Here is a 27,415-nt window from a genome sequence, read left to right on the forward strand (position 1 = left end):
GTAGACTGAGTGGACAGGGAGCTAGTAGACTGAGTGGGCGGGGAGCTAGTAGAATGAGTGGACAGGGAGCTGGTAGACTGAGTGGACAGGGAACTAGTAGACTGAGTGGACAGGGAGCTGGTAGACTGAGTGGACAGGGAACTAGTAGACTGAGTGGGTGGGGAGCTAGTAGACTGAGTGGACAGGGAGCTAGTAGACTGAGTGGGCAGGTAGCTAGTAGACTGAGTGGACAGGGCGCTAGTAGACTGAGTGGGCAGGGAGCTAGTAGACTGAGTGGACAGGGAGCTAGTAGACTGAGTGGACAGGGAGCTAGTAGACTGAGTGGACAGGGAGCTAGTAGACTGGGTGGACAGGGAGCTAGTAGACGGATTGGACAGGGCGCTAGTAGACAGGGAGCTAGTAGACTGGGTGGACAGGGAGCTAGTAGACTGGGTGGACAGGGAGCTAGTAGACGGATTGGACAGGGCGCTAGTAGACAGGGAGCTAGTAGACTGGGTGGACAGGGAGCTAGTAGACTGGGTGGACAGGGAGCTAGTAGACTGAGTGGACAGGGAGCTAGTAGACTGAGTGGACAGGGAGCTAGTAGACTGAGTGGACAGGGAGCTAGTAGACTGAGTGGACAGGGAGCTAGTAGACTGAGTGGGCGAGGAGCTAGTAGACTGAGTGGGCGAAGAGCTAGTAGACTGAGTGGGCGAGGAGCTAGTAGACTGAGTGGGCGGGGAGCTGGTAGACTGAGTGGACAGGGAGCTAGTAGACTGAGTGGGCAGGGAGCTAGTAGACTGAGTGGGCGAGGAGCTAGTAGACTGAGTGGGCGAAGAGCTAGTAGACTGAGTGGGCGAGGAGCTAGTAGACTGAGTGGGCGGGGAGCTGGTAGACTGAGTGGACAGGGAGCTAGTAGACTGAGTGGGCAGGGATCTTACCTTGATGGACAGTTCTTTGAAAACACCTGTCGAGCAACATGGACTCAGTGAACATTGTTGCAGTCAGATTATCTCAATCAAATGTGCTGATACACAAAGCAACTCAAACAACATTGACATTGCATGCAACATCCAAACCTGTCACACATCATCACATCATGGTTTCACAAATAATTTGTTTATCCAACTGTTTGGTTACTGTCACAGTATCCATATAGACAACATGTTGGCTATATAATTTAGCTAGCTAGCCCCAATGGAATTGTCAGCACTGTTTATCAAGCTACCTATATAGTTCATCTGGGGAAAAATGTGTTGTAAAGTTCCAGGTTCTGCGAACATGCCCTCTATTTAAATTAGGTAAGAGTTTAAGACATTACCATTGGTGTCTTAAAATTTGCCTTTTTGTGATGTCACAAAAGGCCCTTAATAATCCCGCCTCCGAATCCAAGTGTTTGACATGAGGGAGGGGACCAGTCATTTTATGATTAAACTTTATCAATGTAGAAGCAACAGTCATTTTTCATACTTTGATTTGGTTTCATCCAAATATAATTTTGACTGTTCGGGACCTTTAAGTTTTAGTAAAGTGATTTTAATAACCTGCTTTTAATATCCTGCAGAGAGCAGATAATGGATGGGTAGATCTTTGTTCAGTTATATGCAGATAATGGATGGGTAGATCTTTGTTCAGTTATATGCAGATAATGGATGGGTAGATCTTTGTTCAGTTATATGCAGTTAAAGGATGGGTAGATCTTTGTTCAGTTATATGCAGTTAAAGGATGGGTAGATCTTTGTTCAGTTATATGCAGTTAAAGGATGGGTAGATCTTTGTTCAGTTACATGCAGATAAAGGATGGGTAGATCTTTGTTCAGTTATATGCAGATAAAGGATGGGTAGATCTTTGTTCAGTTATATGCAGATAAAGGATGGGTAGATCTTTGTTCAGTTATATGCAGATAAAGGATGGGTAGATCTTTGTTCAGTTATATGCAGATAATGAATGGGTAGATCTTTGTTCAGTTACATGCAGTTAAAGGATGGGTAGATCTTTGTTCATTTATATGACAAATTATCTGAGAACCCAAAAACAAATTATAAGGTGTTCCTCAGGGTTCGGTACTTGGACCCCTGCAGTTCTTGTTATACATGTTGGCACTTTAATTCCTATACATGGTAGGGATGTCATGGCCATAATAATGACGTATATCTATGGTTATCAATTAACCAAGAGGAGGCTGCTGTAAAACATTTCACTGTATGTGACAATACAACATGTATTTTTATTTATTTTTGGCATATAAATATTGGATGACAGCCAGTCAACTTCCTCTTCCCCTCTTCACTCAGACTAGACAGCCAGTCAACTTCCTCTTCCCCTCTTCACTCAGACTAGACAGCCAGTCAACTTCCTCTTCCCCTCTTCACTCAGACTAGACAGCCAGTCAACTTCCTCTTCCCCTCTTCACTCAGACTAGACAGCCAGTCAACTTCCTCTTCCCCTCTTCACTCAGACTAGACAGCCAGTCAACTTCCTCTTCCCCTCTTCACTCAGACTAGACAGCCAGTCAACTTCCTCTTCCCCTCTTCACTCAGACTAGACAGATGATGTTATCTAGCTGTGTGTTTCTGAGTTTCTGAGCTTCTGAGCTGTGTGTGTGTGTGTGTTTCAGAGCCAGCGGTGGCCAGCTGTGCCCAGCGCCCTGTGGACCTTGTGTTCATGCTGGACGGGTCAGAGAGGATGGGAGTGGAGAACCACCGCCGAGCCAAGGAGTTCATTGAGAACGTGGCGCGCCGCCTCACGCTGGCCAACGGCCAATCAGACGACAGGAACGCCCGCATCGCCCTGCTGCAGTACGGCAGCAAATCAGAACAGAAGGTTGAGTTTTCGCTCACGCACAATCTGACGGTGATCGCTGATTCGCTGGCTGGGATGAGCTACATGGACTCCGCCTCCTCTCTGGGCAGCGCCATCATACACGCTGTCAACAACCTGGTGATGTCACAGGTACACGTTACGCACACACGCTGTCAACAACCTGGACAGTTCTACCTACAGTGTACACTCAATAACTATACTGTCTCTGTTCTACAGGGCAGCCGTCTGGCTCGTTGTAATACTGTATAACTACACTGTCTCTGTTCTACAGTCGTAATACTGTATAACTACACTGTCTCTGTTCTACAGTCGTAATACTGTATAACTATACTGTCTCTGTTCTACAGTCGTAATACTGTATAACTATACTGTCTCTGTTCTACAGTCGTAATACTGTATAACTACACTGTCTCTGTTCTACAGTCGTAATACTGTATAACTATACTGTCTCTGTTCTACAGTCGTAATACTGTATAACTATACTGTCTCTGTTCTACAGTTGTAATACTCTAACTATACTGTCTCTGTTCTACAGTCGTAATACTCTATAACTACACTGTCTCTGTTCTACAGTCGTAATACTGTATAACTATACTGTCTCTGTTCTACAGTTGTAATACTCTAACTACACTGTCTCTGTTCTACAGTCGTAATACTCTATAACTACACTGTCTCTGTTCTACAGTCGTAATACTCTAACTATACTGTCTCTGTTCTACAGTCGTAATACTCTATAACTACACTGTCTCTGTTCTACAGTCGTAATACTCTATAACTACACTGTCTCTGTTCTACAGTCGTAATACTCTAACTATACTGTCTCTGTTCTACAGTCGTAATACTGTATAACTGCACTGTCTCTGTTCTACAGTCGTAATACTCTATAACTACACTGTCTCTGTTCTACCGTCGTAATACTCTATAACTATACTGTCTCTGTTCTACAGGGCAGCCGTCTGGCGCGTCGTAACGCAGAACTGTCTTTTGTCTTCATTACCGACGGAATCACTGCCAGCGAAAGCCTGGAGGAGGGCGTGTCGGCCATGCGGCGGGCTGAGGGTGTTCCCACGGTGATCGCCATGGGGACCGACACGGACCAGGACGTGCTGAGGAAGGTTGCCCTGGGAGACACGTCAGCCATCTTTAGAGGAGAGGACTACGCCACGCTGGGGAAACCCACATTCCTAGAACGCTTCATCCGCTGGGTCTGCTAACCAGCTCATTAGAGCTAACCAGCTAACGAGCTCGTTAGAGCTAACCAGCTGTGTTTTAACTAACAGTTAAAGGTGCAATCCGTAAGAATCTTTTTAGTAACGAAATAAACAAACAAATCAATGTGTTCTCAGATGTGAAGGTGCTCTGTGCTTTGCAAAGTTTAAGCAAAAAGTGACAGAACTTGGAAGCTCAACTTCTAGCTCGTCCAAGAGACACAAGGCACTCCAGATTTTTTTATCTTTTAAATTAATTAAATGACAGATTTCACCTTTAACTAGCTAAGCCCAAACAACCAAAGCCTTTCTCATCAGAGAGTTACTGATACTGAAGTGTGAAAGAGGTTTGTAAGTCTTGTTTCTGTTAGTTTTTTTGTATTGTGTTTCTAGAAGAGATCCCTCACTGTGAGGTCTGTATCAGTACGTTTGTATTTTACACTAAAGGTGCTATTCTAGTGGAAGGAGTTACACACAGTCTCGTGTTGCACAAACAGTCAACTCTGTTTATCAAACAGTCTTAATTTTTAAACAGTTCAGTTTTTCAAACTTTGTAATTTCAATAGAAGTGCCGCTTTATACTTTATTATTCTAGTTCAGGGGACCATCCACTCATTTAGACACATCTCTCACACACATCTCTCACACACACACATCTCTCACACACAAACACACCAATTAGTTCAGGGTTTCAAACTCGGTCCTGTCCTCCTGCTGAGCTAGCTACTCTGAGCTAGCTACTAAACCCAACACCCCTACATCTATACCCAACACACCCACACTTTTACCCAACACACACACACACACACACACACACACACACACACACACACACACACTGAAAATGCATTTGTTGTAAACTGAGCAGTATGTAATAAAGCTAGCTGTGGTGAAACCAGACCTGTGTGTGTTTGTACGCATCTGTATTGCACCTGTATTTAAAATCTTCTAGATGTGAACCATAAGTATCCTGTCTGTCCTCTGGAGTGTCTGGAAGCCACAACCTGCTGTTTGAAGGGGAATGGAAACACTTGGCCTTGACACCCCCCCTATACACAGGGAATTATAGATACAGTGGGGAGAACAACTATTTGATACACTGCTGATTCTGCAGGTTTTCCTACTTACCAAGCATGTAGAGGTCTGTCATTTTTATCATAGGTACACTTAAACTGTGAGAGACGGAATCTAAAACAAAAATCCAGGAAATCACATTGTATGATTTTTAAGTAATTCATTTGCATTTTATTGCATGACATAAGTATTTGATCACCTACCAACCAGTAAGAATTCCGGCTCTCACAGACCTGTTAGTTTTTCTTTAAGAAGCCCTCCTGTTCTCCACTGTATTAACTGCACCTGTTTGAACTCGTTACCTGTATAAAAGACACCTGTCCACACACTCAATCAAACAGACTCCAACCTCTCCACAATGGCCAAGACCAGAGAGGGTGTAAGGACATCAGGGATACAATTGTAGACCTGTACAAGGCTGGGATGGGCTACAGGACAATAGGCGAGCAGCTTGGTGAGAAGGCAACAACTGTTGGCTCAATTATTAGAAAATGGAAGAAGTTCAAGATGACGGTCAATCACCCTCGGTCTGGGGCTCCATGCAAGATCTCACCGCGTGGGGCATCAATGATCATGAGGAAGGTGAGGGCCAGAACTACACGGTAGGACCTGGTCAATGACCTGAAGAGAGCTGGGACCACAGTCTCAAAGAAAACCATTAGTAACACACTACGCCGTCATGGATTAAAATCCTGCATCGTACGCAAGGTCCCCCTGCTCAAGCCAGCGCATGTCCAGGCCCGTCTGAAGTTTGCCAATGACCATCTGGATGATCCAGAGGAGGAATGGGAGAAGGTCATGTGGTCTGATGAGACAAAAATAGAGCTTTTTGGTCTAAACTCCACTCACCGTGTTTGGAGGAAGAAGAAGGATGAGTACAACCCCAAGAACACCATCCCAACCGTGAAGCATGGAGGTGGAAACACCATTCTTTGGGGTTGCTTTTCTACATAGGGGACAGGACGACTGCACTGTATTGAGGGAAGGATGGATGGGGCCATGTATCGCGAGATCTTGGCCAACAACCTCCTTCCCTCAGTAAGAGCATTGAAGATGGGTCGAGCCTGGGTCTTCCAGCATGACAAATACCCGAAACACACAGCCAGAGCAACTAAGGAGTGGCTCCGTAAGAAGCATCTCAAGGTCCTGGAGTGACCTAGCCAGTTTCCAGACCTGAACCCAATAGATAATCTTTGGAGGGAGCTGAAAGTCCGTATTGCCCAGCGACAGCCCCGAAACCTGAAGGATCTGGAGAAGGTCTGTATGGAGTAGTGGGCCAAAATCCCTGCTGCAGAGTGTGCAAACCTGGTCAAGAACTACAGGAAACGTATGATCTCTGTAATTGCTTTTCTGATGTATCAAATACTTATGTCATGCAATAAAATGCAAATGAATTACTTAAAAATCATACAATGTGATTTTCTGGATTTTTGTTTTAGATTCCGTCTCTCACAGTTGAAGTGTACCTATGATAAAAATTACAGACATGCTTTGTAAGTAGGAAAACCTGCAAAATAAGCAGTGTATCAAATACTTGTTCTCCCCACTGTATACCTCTCCTTAATGCAACCACTGGGTCAGATTTCAAATAACCTTTACGGAAAAAGCAAACCATGCAATAATCTGAGACGGCGCTCAGAACAATAGTCAAATTAGCTGCCATGTTGGAGTCAACATAAACCATAAATTACATGCTAAATATTCCCTTACCTTTGATGATCTTCATCAGAATGCACTCCCAGGAATCCCAGGTCCACAATAAATGCTTGATTTGTTCGATAATGTCCGTCATTTATGTCCAATTAGCTCCTTTTGTTAGCGCGTTTGGTACACCTATCCAAACGCTAGTGCTGGTCGACCATTTTTTCGGACAAAAACTTCAAAAAGTTATATTACAGGTCGAAGATAACATTTCAAACTAAGTACAGAATCAATCATTAGGATGTTTTTATCATAAATCTTCAAGAAAGTTCCAACCGGAGAATACCTTTGAGGAGGAACAGAACGCAGACGGTTGACATCTAGTGGAAGCGCTAGGAAGTGAATCTTCATTCATATCGCAATGGGATTTCAATAGGGAATGGTTTGAAAATATACCAACCTCAGATTTCTCACTTCCTGTTTGGATTTCTTCTCAGGTTCTTGCCTGCCATATGAGTTCTGTTATACTCACAGACATCATTCAAACAGTTTCAGAAACATCAGTGTTTTATATCCAATACTAATAATAATATGCATATATTAGCAACTGAGACTGAGGAGCAGGCCGTTTATTCTGGGCACCTTTCATCCAAGCTACTCAATAGTGCCCCTGCAGCCTTAAGACAATACCTTTAAGACAGCACTTTTAAGACAGCACCTTTAAGACAGCATCTTTAAGACAGCACCTTTAAGACAGTATCTTTAAGACAGCATCTTTAAGACAGCACCTTTAAGACAGCATCTTTAAGACAGCACCTTTAAGACAGCATCTTTAAGAGAGCATCTTTAAGACAGCATCTTTAAGAGAGCACCTTTAAGAGAGCGTCTTTAAGACAGCGCCTTTAAGACAGCATCTTTAAGACTGTTTCCAATCTGGCCCTCAAACCATCACAGTCACCTAATAATCCCCAGTTTACAATTGGCTCTTTCATCCCCCTCCTCTTCCCTGTAACTATTCCCCAGGTCGTTGCTGTAAATGAGAGCGCGTTCTCAGTCAATTTACCTGGTAAAATAATGGATAAATAAAAATACATTTTTAAAAAGACAGCGTCTTGGTTACTGTCTGCAGAACTTTGTATAAGGGATATAAAACTTTCAGTCATCTTCGTGGGTCTGAAACATAATAGGCCTAGGTCTTCTTTTGGTCTGGTCATACAAGCACCAAAACACACAATTTACTCAAGCCTGCCAATGGAACATTGGTGTCAATCTTTACTCTGGCAATTCAAGACGGCGCTACCCGTAGAGCTAATAAACTTGATTCAATATCAAAATCCTAAAAATAGAGATGTTTCTATGTTAAATGCACATGTTTAGTAGTAGTGGATTGAATACATCTATTTGCTTAACTTTAGTGTTTTCATTCCCCTTTAAAACACCTCTTACACGATAAATACTGTAATGACCTGACTAGATCATACAGGAACAATTGCCCAGACAGAGGATTGAGTTAATGAATTGACGGTTTATTAACCCAACTTTACACAGGCTACTGTTTGGCCGTAGCCCACGCCAAATAAATGGATACCCTATTTAAAAACCGTGAGCTTCTCTTGTGAAGGCCAGACGTAAGAGAAAGAACAATGGCTAAACCTGGTCTTAACCTCCAATGCTCCCTGCCCAACCCCCCTCCACCAACCACCAGGAAGCCCGGCATCAGAACATTCCAGGCATCCCCGTGATTGGCAGATAGCAGGTTGATTGGCATGTCGGGACCCCGCGAACACTTGTAAGTACAACACAACCCTATTACCAGCCTGTTCAACCTCTCTTTCATATCGTCTGAGATCCCCAAGGATTGGAAAGCTGCCGCAGTCATCCCCCTCTTCAAAGTGGGCGACACCCTGGACCCAAACTGTTACAGACCTATATCCATCCTGCCCTGCCTATCTAAGGTCTTCGAAAGCCAAGTCAACAAACAGGTCACTGACCATCTCGAATCCCCCCGTACCTTCTCCGCTGTGCAATCTGGTTTCCGAGCCGGTCACGGGTGTACCTCAGCCACGCTCAAGGTACTAAACGATATCATAACCGCCATCGATAAAAGACAGTACTGTGCAGCCGTCTTCATAGACCTTGCCAAGGCTTTCGACTCTGTCAATCACCGTATTCTTATCGGCAGACTCAGTAGCCTCGGTTTTTCGGATGACTGCCTTGCCTGGTTCACCAATTACTTTGCAGACAGAGTTCAGTGTGTCAAATCGGAGGGCATGCTGTCCGGTCCTCTGGCAGTCTCTATGGGGGTGCCACAGGGTTCAATTCTCGGGCCGACTCTTTTCTCTGTATATATCAATGATGTTGCTCATGCTGCGGGCGATTCCCTGATCCACCTCTACGCAGACGACACCATTCTATATACTTCCGGCCCGTCCTTGGACACTGTGCTATCTAACCTCCAAACGAGCTTCAATGCCATACAACACTCCTTCCGTGGCCTCCAACTGCTCTTAAACGCTAGTAAAACCAAATGCATGCTTTTCAACCGTTCGCTGCCTGCACCCGCACGCTTGACCAGCATCACCACCCTGGATGGTTCCGACCTTGAATATGTGGACATCTATAAGTACCTAGGTGTCTGGCTAGACTGTAAACTCTCCTTCCAGACCCATATCAAACATCTCCAATCGAAAATCAAATCAAGAGTCGGCTTTCTATTCCGCAACAAAGCCTCCTTCACTCACGCCGCCAAACTTACCCTAGTAAAACTGACTATCCTACCGATCCTCGACTTCGGCGATGTCATCTACAAAATTGCTTCCAACACTCTACTCAGCAAACTGGATGCAGTTTATCACAGTGCCATCCGTTTTGTCACTAAAGCACCTTATACCACCCACCACTGCGACTTGTATGCTCTAGTCGGCTGGCCCTCGCTACATATTCGTCGCCAGACCCACTGGCTCCAGGTCATCTACAAGTCCATGCTAGGTAAAGCTCCGCCTTATCTCAGTTCACTGGTCACGATGGCAACACCCATCCGTAGCACGCGCTCCAGCAGGTGTATCTCACTGATCATCCCTAAAGCCAACACCTCATTTGGACGCCTTTCGTTCCAGTTCTCTGCTGCCTGTGACTGGAACGAATTGCAAAAATTCGCTGAAGTTGGAGACTTTTATCTCCCTCACCAACTTCAAACATCTGCTATCTGAGCAGCTAACCGATCGCTGCAGCTGTACATAGTCTATTGGTAAATAGCCCACCCATTTTCACCTACCTCATCCCCATACTGTTTTTATTTATTTATTTTTCTGCTCTTTTGCACACCAATATCTCTACCTGTACATAACCATCTGATCATTTATCACTCCAGTGTTAATCTGCATAATTGTAATTATTCGCCTACCTTCTCATGCCTTTTGCACACAATGTATATAGACTCCCCTTTTTTCTACTGTGTTATTGACTTGTTAATTGTTTACTCCATGTGTAACTCTGTGTTGTCTGTTCACACTGCTATGCTTTATCTTGGCCAGGTCGCAGTTGCAAATGAGAACTTGTTCTCAACTAGCCTACCTGGTTAAATAAAAGTGAAATAAAATAAAAATTAAAATCAATAACCGAACACATAACACAGTAATAACTTGGTAAAAAATATATAGAACCTTGTAGGCAGTAAGATAACCTGACCAAGGCTCTGTTATAGAGACATGAATGTGAAGGAAAAAGTCGCGGGGCTGCCTTTTGGCAAACTACAGATTGCACCATCGTCAGAATGAGCGGATTTGTCAAAGAGGACGCGCTCTCCCTCAGCTATGTTTGGTCACACAGGGACACCATAGGATGGACCTTGACCACAGCTGATTAGGTGCTGACTAGTTCGAGTGAGTTAGTTAGTTTACATCTGGAATAAAGGTTTGTGTCTGTGCAATTCATCTCAGCCGCGCTGGACAAGAGACTGATACATCACTTTTGTGAGTATGTTTACAAAGTAATAAAACACATTGTCGTCATTTTACCCTCTTTTCACGTTCTTTCTACTTAGTAGATTGTATAGTCAACGCGTTCATTTTGAACTGTGCTCCAAGTCGTTTTGAAATCGGAGCATCTACGCCTGCAATTTAACATCACGAGCGGAACCTGTATCATTGTCCAGTCTTGCCACTGCACCGTCATTGTAAATACGAACGTGTTCTTAACTGACATGCCTAGTTAAATAAAGGTCAATTAACGTAACCGTGAACCGTGGCACTTTGAAGCATATGATTGGTCTAGTTATGTAAGGGATCAAGGGGATTGGATGCATGTTTTAAAGAAACGCCCCTCAAGATTAGACTGTGTAGAGTACGAGGATCTTCAACTAGTAGATATAGACCACCTGAATATTGATATTCAATAGCTTTTTCTTGACGGTTGGGTGATTTAGAGAAATTAGCCCTATTTTTTTTTTAAAGAGAGTTAAATCCAAATACAAAATCTTTGTGACCTTATCTTGAAATAAGTCTATGGACAAGGACACTGCAATCAATCTATGATTTGTTTACCCACTGCCATCAATATGACCATTTCCTGTGCAGATCCTTAGTGTATTGGTGACAATTCCTGCCGCGTATCACATACAACTTTCCACCTGAGAACAGGGATCCCTGCTTCCAACCTTCCCACTGTTTCTAGGGAACAGGGATCCCTGCTTCCAACCTTCCCACTGTTTCTAGGGAACAGGGATCCTGCTTCCAACCTTCCCACTGTTTCTAGGGAACAGGGATCCCTGCTTCCAACCTTCCCACTGTTTCTAGAGAACAGGGATCCTGCTTCCAACCTTCCCACTGTTTCTAGAGAACAGGGATCCTGCTTCCAACCTTCCCACTGTTTCTAGAGAACAGGGATCCTGCTTCCAACCTTCCCACTGTTTCTAGAGAACAGGGATCCTGCTTCCAACCTTCCCACTGTTTCTAGAGAACAGGGATCCTGCTTCCAACCGTTCTGTTTCTAGAGAACAGGGATCCTGCTTCCAACCGTTCCACTGTTTCTAGAGAACAGGGATCCTGCTTCCAACCATTCCACTGTTTCTAGAGAACAGGGATCCTGCTTCCAACCTTCCCACTGTTTATAGAGAACAGGGATCCTGCTTCCAACCTTCCCACTGTTTCTAGAGAACAGGGATCCCTGCTTCCAACCTTGACCACTGTTTGTAGAGAACAGGGATCCCTGCTTCCAACCTTCAAATCAAATCAAATTTATTTATATAGCCCTTCGTACATCAGCTGATATCTCAAAGTGCTGTACAGAAACCCAGCCTAAAACCCCAAACAGCAAGCAATGCAGGTGTAGAAGCACGGTGGCTAGGAAAAACTCCCTAGAAAGGCCAAAACCTAGGAAGAAACCTAGAGAGGAACCAGGCTATGTGGGGTGGCCAGTCCTCTTCTGGCTGTGCTGGGTGGAGATTATAACAGAACATGGCCAAGATGTTCAAATGTTCATAAATGACCAGCATGGTCAAATAATAATAATAAGGCAGAACAGTTGAAACTGGAGCAGCAGCACGGTCAGGTGGACTGGGGACAGCAAGGAGTCATCATGTCAGGTATTCCTGGGGCATGGTCCTAGGGCTCAGGTCCTCCGAGAGAGAGAAAGAAAGAGAGAATTAGAGAGAGCATATGTGGGATGTCCACTGTTTCTAGAGAACAGGGATCCCTGCTTCCAACCTTCCCACTGTTTCTAGAGAACAGGGATCCTGCCACCAACCGTTCCACTGTTTCTAGAGAACAGGGATCCCTGCTTCCAACCTTCCCACTGTTTCTAGAGAACAGGGATTCCTGCTTCCAACCTTCCCACTGTTTCTAGAGAACAGGGATCCTGCTTCCAACCGTTCCACTGTTTCTAGAGAACAGGGATCCTGCTTCCAACCTTCCCACTGTTTCTAGAGAACAGGGATCCTGCTTCCAACCTTCCACTGTTTCTAGAGAACAGGGATCCTGCTTCCAACCGTTCCACTGTTTCTAGAGAACAGGGATCCTGCTTCCAACCTTCCCGCTGTTTCTAGAGAACAGGGATCCTGCTTCCAACCTTCCCGCTGTTTCTAGAGAACAGGGATCCTGCTTCCAACCGTTCCACTGTTTCTAGAGAACAGGGACCCTGCTCCCAACCTTCCCACTGTTTCTAGAGAACAGGGATCCTGCTTCCAACCTTCCCACTGTTTCTAGAGAACAGGGATCCTGCTTCCAACCTTCCCACTGTTTCTAGAGAACAGGGATCCTGCTTCCAACCTTCCACTGTTTCTAGAGAACAGGGATCCTGCTTCCAACCGTTCCACTGTTTCTAGAGAACAGGGATCCTGCTCCCAACCGTTCCACTGTTTCTAGAGAACAGGGATCCTGCTTCCAACCGTTCCACTGTTTCTAGAGAACAGGGATCCTGCTCCCAACCGTTCCACTGTTTCTAGAGAACAGGGATCCTGCCACCAACCGTTCCACTGTTTCTAGAGAACAGGGATCCTGCTTCCAACCGTTCCACTGTTTCTAGAGAACAGGGATCCTGCTTCCAACCTTCCACTGTTTATAGCATTAGCCTGTCTCCCTCTCATTTCATTACTGTCTGAACAAAGTGACAACCAACTAAAAAATATATTTACAAAATATTAGCATACTTTAAATGCCCCCCCCCAAAAAAAAAAAATCTCAGTCATCAAATGGTGTGTCCATGTAATGTTTAAACCTGAACCTAAACCTGAACCTAAATCACCTGACCTGTGGGTTTTATTGTCCACCCTGGATCACCTGACCTGTGGGTTTTATTGCCCACCCTAGTCACAGGCCTAAGCCATGTCAAGATACGTAGAATGCAGGAAATGATCTATAAAAGAGTAATATGTTCCTGATGGAGCACCCCCAGTTCCCCGTCTAGGGGGTGCACCAGGGGGGCAATGAAATCCAAATGGCAAATCTCACTCTAAGCTTTCTTCAACAGTTGGCAGCCCTGCGACAGCGCAGATCTAGCAGATCTAGAGGCAGATCTAGCAGATCTAGCGGCAGATCTAGCAGATCTAGCGGCAGATCTAGCGGCGGATCTAGCGGCGGATCTAGCAGATCTAGCGGATCTAGCAGCAGATCTAGCGGCAGATCTAGCAGATCTAGCAGCAGATCTAGCAGCAGATCTAGCAGCAGATCTAGCAGCAGATCTAGCGGCGGATCTAGCGGCAGATCTAGCGGATCTAGCAGCAGATCTAGCAGCAGATCTAGCGGCGGATCTAGCAGATCTAGCAGATCTAGCAGCAGATCTAGCAGCAGATCTAGCGGCGGATCTAGCGGCGGATCTAGCAGATCTAGCAGCAGATCTAGCAGCAGATCTAGCGGATTTAGCAGCAGATCTAGCAGCAGATCTAGCAGCAGATCTAGCGGATCTAGCAGCAGATCTAGCAGCAGATCTAGCAGATCTAGCAGCAGATCCAGCAGATCTAGCAGATCTAGCAGCAGATCTAGCGGATCTAGCAGCAGATCTAGCAGCAGATCTAGCGGATCTAGCAGCAGATCTAGCGGATCTAGCAGCAGATCTAGCAGCAGATCTAGCAGATCTAGCAGCAGATCTAGCGGATTTAGCAGCAGATCTAGCAGCAGATCTAGCAGATCTAGCAGCAGATCTAGCAGATCTAGCAGCAGATCTAGCGGATCTAGCAGCAGATCTAGCGGATTTAGCAGCAGATCTAGCAGCAGATCTAGCAGATCTAGCAGCAGATCTAGCAGCAGATCTAGCGGATCTAGCAGCAGATCTAGCAGCGGATCTAGCAGCAGATCTAGCGGATCTAGCAGCAGATCTAGCAGCAGATCTAGCGGATCTAGCAGCAGATCTAGCGGATTTAGCAGCAGATCTAGCAGCAGATTTAGCAGCAGATCTAGCAGCAGATCTAGCAGCAGATCTAGCGGATCTAGCAGCAGATCTAGCGGATTTAGCAGCAGATCTAGCGGATTTAGCAGCAGATCTAGCGGATTTAGCAGCCAGATCTAGCGGATTTAGCAGCAGATCTAGCGGATCTAGCAGCAGATCTAGCAGCAGATCTAGCGGATCTAGCAGCGGATCTAGCAGCAGATCTAGCGGATCTAGCAGCAGATCTAGCAGCAGATCTAGCAGCAGATCTAGCGGCTGCCTGGGCAACAGCGTGTTATTATGCAGTAATATGTGAATAAGTCCTCCAACAGTAAAGGGGCCCAGTAACTTAGTTAGGTTGCCTTTTATCATTGTATCTGTTAATTCCAGTGTCGTTCAGGTTGTCAAAATGTTGTCTGTATTTTTAAAGTTGCAGGTTAAGTTTAGGCTACAGGTTATATCTTTGACACTGCCCCAGGTTAGAGATAGATTTGACACGTGTGTGTGTGTGTGTGTGTGTGTGTGTGTGTGTAGTGTGATGGAGGGGGACCATATAACTACCCTGTCTACTCCTGTAATGGTTGTGGATGTTGATATAGTGAAGAGGAATGCTGAGAAAATGAGAGAACACTGGACCAAGCTGGGAGTCACTCTTCGACCCCACATGAAGACACACAAGACCCTGTAAGACACACACACATTTACACACACACACACACATACAAACCCAATAAGAGACCTGAACTGTGTGTGTGTGTGTGTTGTGAGTGTGGTGATATAATGACAGGTGGGTCTAGGAGTTGTATCGTCGTGTCAACACTGGCAGAAGCCGGTTTCTATGCCGACCACGGATATGACGACATCCTGTATGCCTACTCTGTGCCCTTTGACAAGGTACACACCCTAACCCCTCCACACTACACCCTAAACCCTCCACACTACACCCTAACCCCTGCACACTACACCCTAACTTCCATAGTGGAGGGTAAATGCTGTTTACACATCCTAACCTCTCCACACTACACCCTAAACCCTCCACACTACACCCTAACCCCTCCGCACTACACCCTAACCCCTCCGCACTACACCCTAACCCCTCCGCACTACACCCTAACCCCTCTGCACTACACCCTAACCCCTCCGCACTACACCCTAACCCCTCCGCACTACACCCTAACCCCTCCGCACTACACCCTAACCCCTCCGCACTACACCCTAACCCCTCCGCACTACACCCTAACCCCTCCACACTGCACCCTAACTTCCATAGTGGAGGGTAAATGCTGTTTACACATATAAACCTACCCTTTGCTGAGAAATGCATTAAAAGTTGTTACGTTACTTACTGCCAACGGCGACCAGCGTTTTGCTTCTACCTCACTAACTAACTGTACAGCTAGATGCCTCTACCTCACTGCCTGCACACTAACTGTACAGCTAGATGCCTCTACCTCACTGCCTGCACACTAACTGTACAGCTAGATGCCTCTACCTCACTGCCTGCACACTAACTGTACAGCTAGATGCCTCTACCTCACTGCCTGCACACTAACTGTACAGCTAGATGCCTCTACCTCACTGCCTGCACACTAACTGTACAGCTAGATGCCACTTGCCTACTCTGTGCCCTTCGACTATGTATCCTACACCAGACCCTTAAACTGTGTGTGTGTGTGTGTGTCTGTGTGTGTGTGTGTGTGTCTGTGAGCATGCGTGTTCGAGCTAGAAACACAAGCATTCCGTTGCCCCCGCAATAACATCTGCTAAACACGTGTATGACAAATAAAATGAGATGTGTCTATGTGTGGTGTGTGTGTCTGTGTGGTGTGTGTGTCTATGTGTGGTGTGTGTCTATGTGTGGTGTGTGTCTATGTGTGGTGTGTGTCTATGTGTGGTGTGTGTCTATGTGGTGTGTGTGTCTGTGTGGTGTGTGTGTCTGTGTGGTGTGTGTGTCTGTGTGGTGTGTGTGTCGGTGTGGTGTGTGTCGGTGTGGTGTGTGTGTCTGTGTGGTGTGTAAGGTTGAGCGCTGTGCGGTGCTGGCAGAGCGTCTGTCTCTGTTCCAGGTGTTGTTGGACCACAGAGATGCTCTGGAGCAGCTGAGGAAGAGACCACTGACAGACAGGCGGGTGTGGCACGTCTGGCTCAAACTGGACTGTGACAACGGAAGAGGTGAGAGGGGGTTCTAGAATGTTCTAGAATGCTATTATGGTGTTCTAGAATGCTTCGCTGTTCTGTTCCTTCAGACCTGGGCCAAAAGTGTGTCAAATATGTTAATGTTTGAAATATACTATATAAATAAAGTTTGATTTGATTTTGAAAGTCAGATACTTGAAGTATTTGAGGTGCACTTGGCTTGGTGTTTACTATTCCATTGGTTTGAAATCAAGTGCACCTCAAAGTATTGGGAGAATTTGACTCTTGTACTTGACCCAGGGGCGCGTTCAGTAGGATGCAGCGTTTTGAAACGTTCAGTAGGATGCAGCGTTTTGAAACGTTCAGATGCCTCTCTGACATGGTGAATAAGCAATCAGCTCCATTCATGGAATTTCTATACGCAACGTTCGACAACTTTTGGCCACTGAACGTGGCTCTGGTTTGTGTTCAGTACAACAAAACGGGACCTTACTGAACCACCAGTTCAATAACGTTGTGATTATGATATAAAAATATATATATATATATTTTATACCTGTTTTCTCCCCAATTTCACGGTATCCAATTTTGTCGTAGTCTTGTCTCATCTCTGCAACTCCTGTACGAACTCAGGAGAGGCGAAGGTCGAGAGCTGTGCGTCCTCCTTAACACCAACCAAGCCACACTGCATCTTGACACAATGCCCGCTTAACCCGGAGGCCAGCCGCACTAATGTGTTGGAGGAAACGCCGTACACCTGGTGACCGTGTCAGCGTGCACTGCACCCGGCCCACCACAGAAGTCGCTAGTTTTGCACTGTTGGTTAAGGGCCTGTAAGTAAGCTTTTCACCTGTTGTATTCGGCGCACGTGACAAATAAACTTTCATTTGAATTAGTGTGCGACATCCCTGCCGGCCAAACCCTCCCCTAACCCGGACAATGCTGGGCCAATTGTGCGCCGCCCCATGGGTCTCCCGGTCGCGGCCGGTTGCAACAGAGCCTGGACTCGAACCCAGAATCTCTAGTGGCATAGTGGCACAGCTAACACTGTGATGCAGTGTCTTAGACACTCTTATGGTGGGATTATAGTGGCCCAGAGGACAGTTTCCATATGGTTGGATTATAGTAGCCCAGAGGACAGTTACCATATGGTGGGATTATAGTAGCCCAGAGGACAGTTACCATATGGTTGGATTATAGTGGCCCAGAGGACAGTTACCATATGGTGGGATTATAGTGGCCCAGAGGACAGTTACCATATGGTGGGATTATAGTGGCCCAGAGGACAGTTACCATATGGTGGGATTATAGTGGCCCAGAGGACAGTTACCATATAGTGGGATTATAGTGGCCCAGAGGACAGTTACCATATAGTGGGATTATAGTGGCCCAGAGGACAGTTACCATATGGTGGGATTATAGTGGCCCAGAGTACAGTTACCATATGGTGGGATTATAGTGGCCCAGAGGACAGTTACCATATGGTGGGATTATAGTGGCCCAGAGGACAGTTACCATATGGTGGGATTATAGTGGCCCAGAGGACAGTTACCATATGGTGGGATTATAGTAGCCCAGAGGACAGTTACCATATGGTGGGATTATAGTGGCTCAGAGGACAGTTACCATATGGTTGGATTATAGTGGCCCAGAGGACAGTTACCATATGGTGGGATTATAGTGGCCCAGAGGACAGTTACCATATAGTGGGATTATAGTAGCCCAGAGGACAGTTACCATATGGTTGGATTATAGTAGCCCAGAGGACAGTTACCATATGGTGGGATTATAGTGGCCCAGAGGACAGTTACCATATGGTGGGATTATAGTGGCCCAGAGGACAGTTACCATATGGTGGGATTATAGTGGCCCAGAGGACAGTTACCATATAGTGGGATTATAGTGGCCCAGAGGACAGTTACCATATAGTGGGATTATAGTGGCCCAGAGGACAGTTACCATATGGTGGGATTATAGTGGCCCAGAGTACAGTTACCATATGGTGGGATTATAGTGGCCCAGAGGACAGTTACCATATGGTGGGATTATAGTGGCCCAGAGGACAGTTACCATATGGTGGGATTATAGTGGCCCAGAGGACAGTTACCATATGGTGGGATTATAGTACCCCAGAGGACAGTTACCATATGGTGGGATTATAGTAGCCCAGAGGACAGTTACCATATGGTGGGATTATAGTGGCCCAGAGGACAGTTACCATATAGTGGGATTATAGTAGCCCAGAGGACAGTTACCATATGGTGGGATTATAGTAGCCCAGAGGACAGTTACCATATGGTGGGATTATAGTAGCCCAGAGGACAGTTACCATATGGTGGGATTATAGTAGCCCAGAGGACAGTTACCATATGGTGGGATTATAGTAGCCCAGAGGACAGTTACCATATGGTGGGATTATAGTGGCCCAGAGGACAGTTACCATATGGTGGGATTATAGTGGCCCAGAGGACAGTTACCATATAGTGGGATTATAGTAGCCCAGAGGACAGTTACCATATGGTGGGATTATAGTGGCCCAGAGGACAGTTACCATATGGTGGGATTATAGTGGCCCAGAGGACAGTTACCATATGGTTGGATTATAGTGGCTCAGAGGACAGTTACCATATGGTTGGATTATAGTGGCCCAGAGGACAGTTACCATATGGTGGGATTATAGTGGCCCAGAGGACAGTTACCATATGGTGGGATTATAGTGGCCCAGAGGACAGTTACCATATGGTGGGATTATAGTGGCTCAGAGGACAGTTACCATATGGTTGGATTATAGTGGCTCAGAGGACAGTTACCATATGGTGGGATTATAGTGGCCCAGAGGACAGTTACCATATAGTGGGATTATAGTGGCCCAGAGGACAGTTACCATATGGTGGGATTATAGTGGCTCAGAGGACAGTTACCATATGGTTGGATTATAGTAGCCCAGAGGACAGTTACCATATGGTTGAGTGTTGTTATTTCAGATGAACACACATATCGATCAGGTCACACCCACCAATGGGGAGCAAATGTACATTTTAATGGGGGTTGAAGAACGAAGCGCACCGTTTTGGGGAAACGCATCGTTCAGTACAAACTGTAACACGACGTAGCAAACGTTGAACTGAACACACCGGGGTTCTGTTTTGTAGCGGGTGTTCTGCACTCGGAGCCAGAGGCACTGAGATTGGCCCAGGCCATCTCTGAGTCAGAGGGGGTGGAGCTGACGGGGGTGTACGCCCACTGTGGGAACACCTATGGCTGCAGAGGGGCGGAGCAAATACATGCTGTTGCCCATGAAACAACCACCCTCGTACTGCAGTTCATGGAGAAGTAAGAACACGCACACACACACACACACACACACACACGGCAGCATAGCCTAGTGGTTAGAGCGTTGGACTAGTAACCGGAAGGTTCAAACCCCCGAGCTGACAAGGTACAAATCTGTCGTTCTGCCCCTGAACAGGCAGTTAACCCACTGTTCCTAGGCCGTCATTGAAAATAAGAATTTGTTCTTAACTGACTTGCCTAGTAAAAAAAGGTAAAATCCCCCCCAAAAAAACACACACACACATACACAAAGACACACAAGTCTCTCTCTCTCTCTCCAGACTGAAGGCTGTGGGAATCAGCTGTAAGTCCAGTATAGGCTCCACCCCCTCCTGCAGCCAGCCAATCAGTGACATGGCCAAGCTCAGCGAGGTGCATCCTGGGAACTACGTCTTCTTTGGTCAGTGTGGTGTGTGTGTGTGACCTCAACAGATCTATTGTAGTAGAAAGCAGTGTTGTTTTCTGATTGGCTGCTGTGCTTTCTGTAGACGTGCAGCAGTCTGTGATTGGTTCGTGCGGTCTGGAGGACGTGGCTGTCAGGGTTCTGAGCAGGGTTATAGGTCACTCTCCTCACAGAAACCAGCTGCTCCTCGACTGTGGCTGGTCTGCTCTCAGGTACAGAAGCTGTATTAAATGCTGTCGTTATTACTATTATACTACTGTCATAGTACTGTTATTATTATTATTATTATTATTATTATTATACTACTGTCATAGTACTGCTATTATTATACTACTGTCATAGTACTGCTATTATTATACTACTGTCATAGTACTGCTATTATTATACTACTGCCATAGTACTGTTACTATTATACTACTGCCATAGTACTGTTATTACTATTATACTACTGCCATAGTACTGTTATTACTATTATACTACTGTCATAGTACTGTATTATTATACTACTGTCATAGTACTGTTGTTATTATTATTATACTACTGCCATAGTACTGTTATTACTATTATACTACTGCCATAGTACTGTTATTACTATTATACTACCGTCATAGTACTGTTATAGTACTTATTATTATACTACTGTCATAGTACTGTATTATTATACCACTGTCATAGTACTGTTACTATTACTATACTACTGTCATAGTACTGTTATTATTATTATACTACTGTCATAGTACTGTTATTATTATTATACTACTGTCATAGTACTGTTATTATTATTATACTACTGTCATAGTACTGTTATTATTATTATACTACTGTCATAGTACTGTTACTATTATTATACTACTGTCATAGTACTGTTATTATTAGTATACTACTGTCATAGTACTGTTATTATTATTATTATACTACTGTCATAGTACTGTTATTATTATTATACTACTGTCATAGTACTGTTATTATTATTATTATACTACTGTCATAGTACTGTTACTATTATTATACTACTGTCATAGTACTGTTATTATTATACTACTGTCATAGTACTGTTATTATTATACTACTGTCATAGTACTGTTATTATTATTATTATACTACTGTCATAGTACTGTTATTATTATTATACTACTGTCATAGTACTGTTATTATTATACTACTGTCATAGTACTGTTATTATTATTATTATTATTATTATTATACTATTGTCATAGTACTGTTATTATTATTATACTACTGTCATAGTACTGGTATTATTATTATACTACTGTCATAGTACTGTTATTATTATACTACTGTCATAGTACTGTTATTATTATACTACTGTCATAGTACTGTTATTATTATTATTATACTACTGTCATAGTACTGTTATTATTATTATACTACTGTCATAGTACTGTTATTATTATACTACTGTCATAGTACTGTTATTATTATTATACTACTGTCATAGTACTGTTATTATTATTATACTACTGTCATAGTACTGTTATTATTATTATACTACTGTCATAGTACTGTTATTATTATTATACTACTGTCATAGTACTGTTATTATTATTATACTACTGTCATAGTACTGTTATTATTATTATACTACTGTTATTATTATTATTATTATTATACTACTGTCATAGTACTGTTATTATTATACTACTGTCATAGTACTGTTATTATTATTATACTACTGTCATAGTACTGTTATTATTATTATACTACTGTCATAGTACTGTTATTATTATTATACTACTGTCATAGTACTGTTATTATTATTATTATTATACTACTGTCATAGTACTGTTATTATTATTATACTACTGTCATAGTACTGTTATTATTATTATTATTATTATACTACTGTCATAGTACTGTTATTATTATACTACTGTCATAGTACTGTTATTATTATTATACTACTGTCATAGTACTGTTATTATTATTATACTACTGTCATAGTACTGTTATTATTATTATACTACTGTCATAGTACTGTTATTATTATTATACTACTGTCATAGTACTGTTATTATTATACTACTGTCATAGTACTGTTATTATTATACTACTGTCATAGTATTATTATTATTATACTACTGTCATAGTACTGTTATTATTATTATTATTATACTACTGTCATAGTACTGTTATTATTATTATACTACTGTCATAGTACTGTTATTATTATACTACTGTCATAGTACTGTTATTATTATACTACTGTCATAGTACTGTATTATTATACTACTGTCATAGTACTGTTATTATTATTATTATACTACTGTCATAGTACTGTATTATTATACTACTGTCATAGTACTGTTATTATTATTATTATACTACTGTCATAGTACTGTATTATTATTATACTACTGTCATAGTACTGTTATTATTATACTACTGTCATAGTACTGTTATTATTATTATTATTATTATTATTATTATACTACTGTCATAGTACTGTTATTATTATTATTATTATTATACCACAGTCATAGTACTGTATTATTATTATTATACTACTGTCATAGTACTGTATTATTATTATACTACTGTCATAGTACTGTTATTACTATTATACTACTGTCATAGTACTGTTATTACTATTATACTACTGTCATAGTACTGTATTATTATACTACTGTCATAGTACTGTTATTATTATTATACTACTGTCATAGTACTGTTATTATTATTATACCACAGTCATAGTACTGTATTATTATTATACTACTGTCATAGTACTGTATTATTATTATACTACTGTCATAGTACTGTATTATTATTATACTACTGTCATAGTACTGTTATTACTATACTACTGTCATAGTACTGTTATTATTATACTACTGTCATAGTACTGTTATTACTATTATACTACTGTCATAGTACTGTTATTACTATTATACTACTGTCATAGTACTGTTATTACTATTATACTACTGGCATAGTACTGTTATTACTATTATACTACTGTCATAGTACTGTTTTTATTATTATACTACTGTCATAGTACTGTTATTATTATTATACTACTGTCATAGTACTGTTATTATTATTATACTACTGTCATAGTACTGTTATTATTATTATACTACTGTCATAGTACTGTTATTATTATTATACTACTGTCATAGTATTGTTATTATTATTATACTACTGTCAGTACTGTTATAGTAGTTATTATTATTATTATACTACTGTCATAGTGCTGTTATTATTATTATACTACTGTCAGTACTGTTATAGTACTGTTATTATTATTATACTACTGTCATAGTACTGTTATTATTATTATACTACTGTCATAGTACTGTTATAGTACTGTTATTATTATTATACTACTGTCATGGTACTGTTATTACTATTATACTGTCATAGTACTGTTATTATTATTATTATACTACTGTCATAGTACTGTTATTATTATTATACTATTGTCATAGTACTGTTGTTATTATTAAACTCAGCAAAAAAAGAACCGTCCTCTCATTACCAACTGTTTATTTTCACCAAACTTATCATGTGTGAATATTTGTATGAACATAACAAGATTCAACAATACACTGAACAAGTTCCACAGACATGTGACTAACAGAAATGGAAAAATGTGTCCCTGAACAAAGGGGGTGAATATCAAAAGTAACAGTCAGTATCTGGTGTGGCCACCAGCTGCATTAAGTACTGCAGTGCATCTGCTCCTCATGGACTGCACCAGATTTGCCCGTTCTTGCTGTGAGATGTTACCCCACTCTTCTACCAAGGCACCTGCAAGTTCCCGGACATTTCAGGGGGATATGGCCCCAGTCCTCACTCTCCGATCCAGCATGCTCAATGGGATTGAGATCCGGGCTCTTCGCTGGCCATGGCAGAACACTGACATTCCTGTCTAGCAGGAAATCACACACAGAACGTGCAGTATGGTGGCATTGTCATGCTGGAGGGTCATGTCAGGATGAGCCTGCAGGAAGGGTACCACATGAGGGAGGAGGATGTCTTCCCTGTAATGCACAGCGTTGAGATTGCCTTCAATGACAACAAGCTCAGTCCGATGATGCTGTGACACACCGTCCCAGACCATGACGGACCCTCCACCTCCAAATCAATCCCGCTCCAGAGTACAGGCCTCGCTGTAACACTCATTCCTTCAACGATGAATGGAAATCTGACCATCATCCCTGGTGAGACAAAACCGCGACTTGTCAGTGAAGAGCACTTTTTGCCAGTCCTGTCTGGTCCACGGACATTGCAATTTATTGTCCTGGCCACATCTGCAGTCCTCATGCCTCCTTGCAGCATGCCTAAGGCACATTCACGCAGATGAGCAGGGACCCTGGGCATCTTTCTTTTGGTGTTTTTCAGAGTCAGTAGAAAGGCCTCTTAGTGTCCTAAGTTTTCATAACTGTGACCTTAATTGCCTACCGTCTGTAAGCTGTTAGTGTCTTAACGACCGTTCCACAGGTGCATGTTCATTAATTGTTTATGGTTCATTGAACAAGCATGGAAAACAGTGTTTAAACCCTTTACAACGTGTGAAGTAATTTGGGATTTTTACAAATTATCTTTGAAAGACAGGGTCCTGAAAAAGGGACATTTCTTTTCTGCTGAGTTTATATTACTACTGTCATACTATTATTATTTCTACTGTAATAATTATTACGACTGTCATAGTACTGTTATTACGACTGTCATAGTACTGTTATTACGACTGTCATAGTACTGTTATTACGACTGTCATAGTACTGTTATTACGACTGTCATAGTACTGTTATTACGACTGTCCTGTCATAGTACTGTTATTACTACTGTCATAGTACTGTTATTACTACTGTCATAGCACTTATTACTACTGTCATAGTACTGTTATTACTACTGTCATAGTACTGTTATTACTGTCATAGTACTGTTATTACTACTGCCATAGTACTGTTATTTCTGTTACTGTCAGTATTGTTATTACTACTGCCATAGTACTGTTATTACTACTGTCATAGTACTATTACTACTGTCATAGTACTGTTATTACTACTGCCATAGTACTGTTATTACTACTGCCATAGTACTGTTATTACTACTGCCATAGTACTGTTATTACTACTGTCAGTACTGTTACTGTCATAGTACTGTTATTACTACTGTCAGTACTGTTATTACTACTGTCATAGTACTGTTATTATTACTGTCAGTACTGTTATTGTTACTGTCATAGTACTGTTATTACTACTGTCTGTACTGTTATTACTGTCATAGTACTGTTATTACTACTGCCATAGTACTGTTATTACTACTGTCAGTACTGTTATTACTACTGTCAGTACTGTTATTATTACTGTCATAGTACTGTTATTACTGTCAGTACTGTTACTACTGCCCTAGTACTGTTATTACTACTGTCATAGTACTGTTATTACTACTGTCATAGTACTGTTATTACTACTGTCATAGTACTGTATTATTATCACATTTCAGTCTCGATGGAGCTGGGAAACTGCCCACTGGATACGCTGTTATAGAGGGACATCCTGACCTCAGGTACTACTACAGTACTACTATGGTAATACTAGGACTGATATTACTGTTAGAGGGACATCCTGACCTCAGGTAGTACTACTATGGTAATATTACGACTGTTATAGAGGGACATCCTGACCTCAGGTACTACTACAGTACTACTATGGTAATACTACGACTGATATTACTGTTATAGAGGGACATCCTGACCTACTACAATGTCACTACTGTACTGCTACTACTCCTATACTTCTGCAGTACCACTAGTCTGACCCCTGTCCTCCCTGTGTCTGTCCGTCCCCCTCCAGGTTGTTGTCTATGACCCAGGAGCATGGCAGAGTGGAGCCTCTCTCAGGACAACTGGACTACAGCAGATACCCCCTGGGAACACTACTGACTATTATACCTTACCATGTGAGTACTCATCCCTGACTCCTCCCCTATTCAGTCACCCCCTACTGCATTAGTACTCATCCCTTACCCACTCTCATCCCCTACCACGTTAGTATCTTTAAGTTGTCATTGTACACTACTGACTATTATACCTTACCATGTGAGTACTCATCCCTGACTCATCCCCTATTCAGTCATCCCCTACTGCATTAGTACTCATCGCTTACTCCTCCCCTATTCAGTCACCCCCTACTGCATTAGTACTCATCCCTTACCCACTCTCATCCCCTACCACGTTAGTATCTTTAAGTTGTCATTGTACACTACTTGTACTGCATGTCAGAGGTCTAATATAGGTGTGTTCATCCAGGCTTGTGCAACAGCCATGATGCATTCTGTGTACTACGTCCACTCTGGAGGTCGGCTGGTGGGAAAGTGGACACCCACACGTGGCTGGTGATCAAAGGAGCATCATGGGAAATGTAGTAATGTGTGGGTGTGTAGTCCTGGAGGGAATCAGCCTGAGCAAAGCTGGACAGAATCACTAATCACCTTGAAGCTCAAATGACTTATTATGTGATGTTGGGAAATGTCCTTCCTGATGTCATCGTTTCTATTGTTGTCCGTCCTGCATTGGGGCGGTACTATACAGCCGTCACTGACACTAAACCATGTTTTACACTAATAAATGAACCACTTTCCTTAAACCTTTTTTATTCTCCCAAACTGGATGGTCATTGTTAGTAATAGCAAATATACACTGTACAAAACATTAGGAACACCTACTCCTTCCATGACAGACTAACCAGGTGAAAGATATGATCCCTTATTGATGTCACTTGTTAAATCCACTTCAATCAGTGTAGATGAAGGGGAGGAGACGGGTTAAATAAGGATTTAAGTCTTGAGATGATTGTATGTGTGCCATTGAGGGAGAAGTGCCTTTGAACCACAGGAGGCTGGTGATTGGAGGACGCCTCATAATGGCTGGAACGGCATGGAAACCATGTGTTTGATACCTTTCCCCTCTAGCCATTACCACGAGCCTCCCAGTTC

The 27,415-nt window shown here is 42.9% G+C and overlaps 2 protein-coding genes across 7 annotated transcripts in view; both read left to right on the forward strand.

The window, feature by feature from the left end:
• The window catches only part of LOC110531056 (collagen alpha-2(VI) chain), a 60,716-nt gene extending 55,805 nt beyond the window's left edge, over positions 1 to 4,911 (forward strand). For 2 of the 3 annotated variants that reach the window (XM_036986772.1, XM_036986773.1), the window contains exons 27-28: positions 2,598 to 2,932; positions 3,751 to 4,911. In XM_036986772.1, coding sequence (XP_036842667.1) covers positions 2,598 to 2,932; positions 3,751 to 4,017 — 602 coding nt within the window. In that variant the 3' untranslated portion in view covers positions 4,018 to 4,911. Of the gene's footprint in view, positions 1 to 2,597; positions 2,933 to 3,019; positions 3,068 to 3,750 lie in introns of those variants that run through there. The other variant, XM_036986775.1, reaches the window with a different exon arrangement.
• Positions 4,912 to 10,516: 5,605 nt separating this feature from the next.
• On the forward strand, positions 10,517 to 27,070 carry zgc:162816 (uncharacterized protein LOC571260 homolog). Of its 4 annotated transcripts, none has more exons than XM_036986780.1 (10): positions 10,517 to 10,697; positions 15,118 to 15,267; positions 15,381 to 15,477; positions 16,647 to 16,752; positions 19,869 to 20,049; positions 20,331 to 20,449; positions 20,538 to 20,664; positions 25,925 to 25,987; positions 26,275 to 26,380; positions 26,730 to 27,070. In XM_036986780.1, exons 2-10 carry the CDS (start codon positions 15,122 to 15,124, stop codon positions 26,817 to 26,819), a joined length of 1,035 nt encoding a protein of 344 aa, XP_036842675.1. In that variant the 5' UTR covers positions 10,517 to 10,697; positions 15,118 to 15,121; the 3' UTR covers positions 26,820 to 27,070. The 4 variants fall into 4 exon arrangements, with proteins under 4 accessions (XP_036842675.1, XP_036842674.1, XP_036842673.1 ...); XM_036986779.1 differs by having other exon boundaries at positions 10,519 to 10,697; positions 15,348 to 15,477; XM_036986778.1 differs by having other exon boundaries at positions 10,519 to 10,697; positions 16,602 to 16,752.
• Positions 27,071 to 27,415: the final 345 nt, after the last annotated feature.

Source organism: Oncorhynchus mykiss, chromosome 8 (genome assembly GCF_013265735.2).
Source record: "Oncorhynchus mykiss isolate Arlee chromosome 8, USDA_OmykA_1.1, whole genome shotgun sequence".
Lineage (NCBI taxonomy): Eukaryota > Metazoa > Chordata > Actinopteri > Salmoniformes > Salmonidae > Oncorhynchus > Oncorhynchus mykiss.

Excerpts from the sequence above, each read along its gene's own strand:
- zgc:162816 (XM_036986777.1), top strand. The coding sequence starts at position 15,122 with ATGGAGGGGGACCATATAACTACCCTGTCTACTCCTGTAATGGTTGTG. Across the intron at positions 15,478-16,601 it reads ACTCTGTGCCCTTTGACAAG|GTTGAGCGCTGTGCGGTGCT; the intron begins GTACACACCCTA and ends GTGGTGTGTAAG. Across the intron at positions 25,988-26,274 it reads GAGGGACATCCTGACCTCAG|GTTGTTGTCTATGACCCAGG; the intron begins GTACTACTACAG and ends GTCCCCCTCCAG.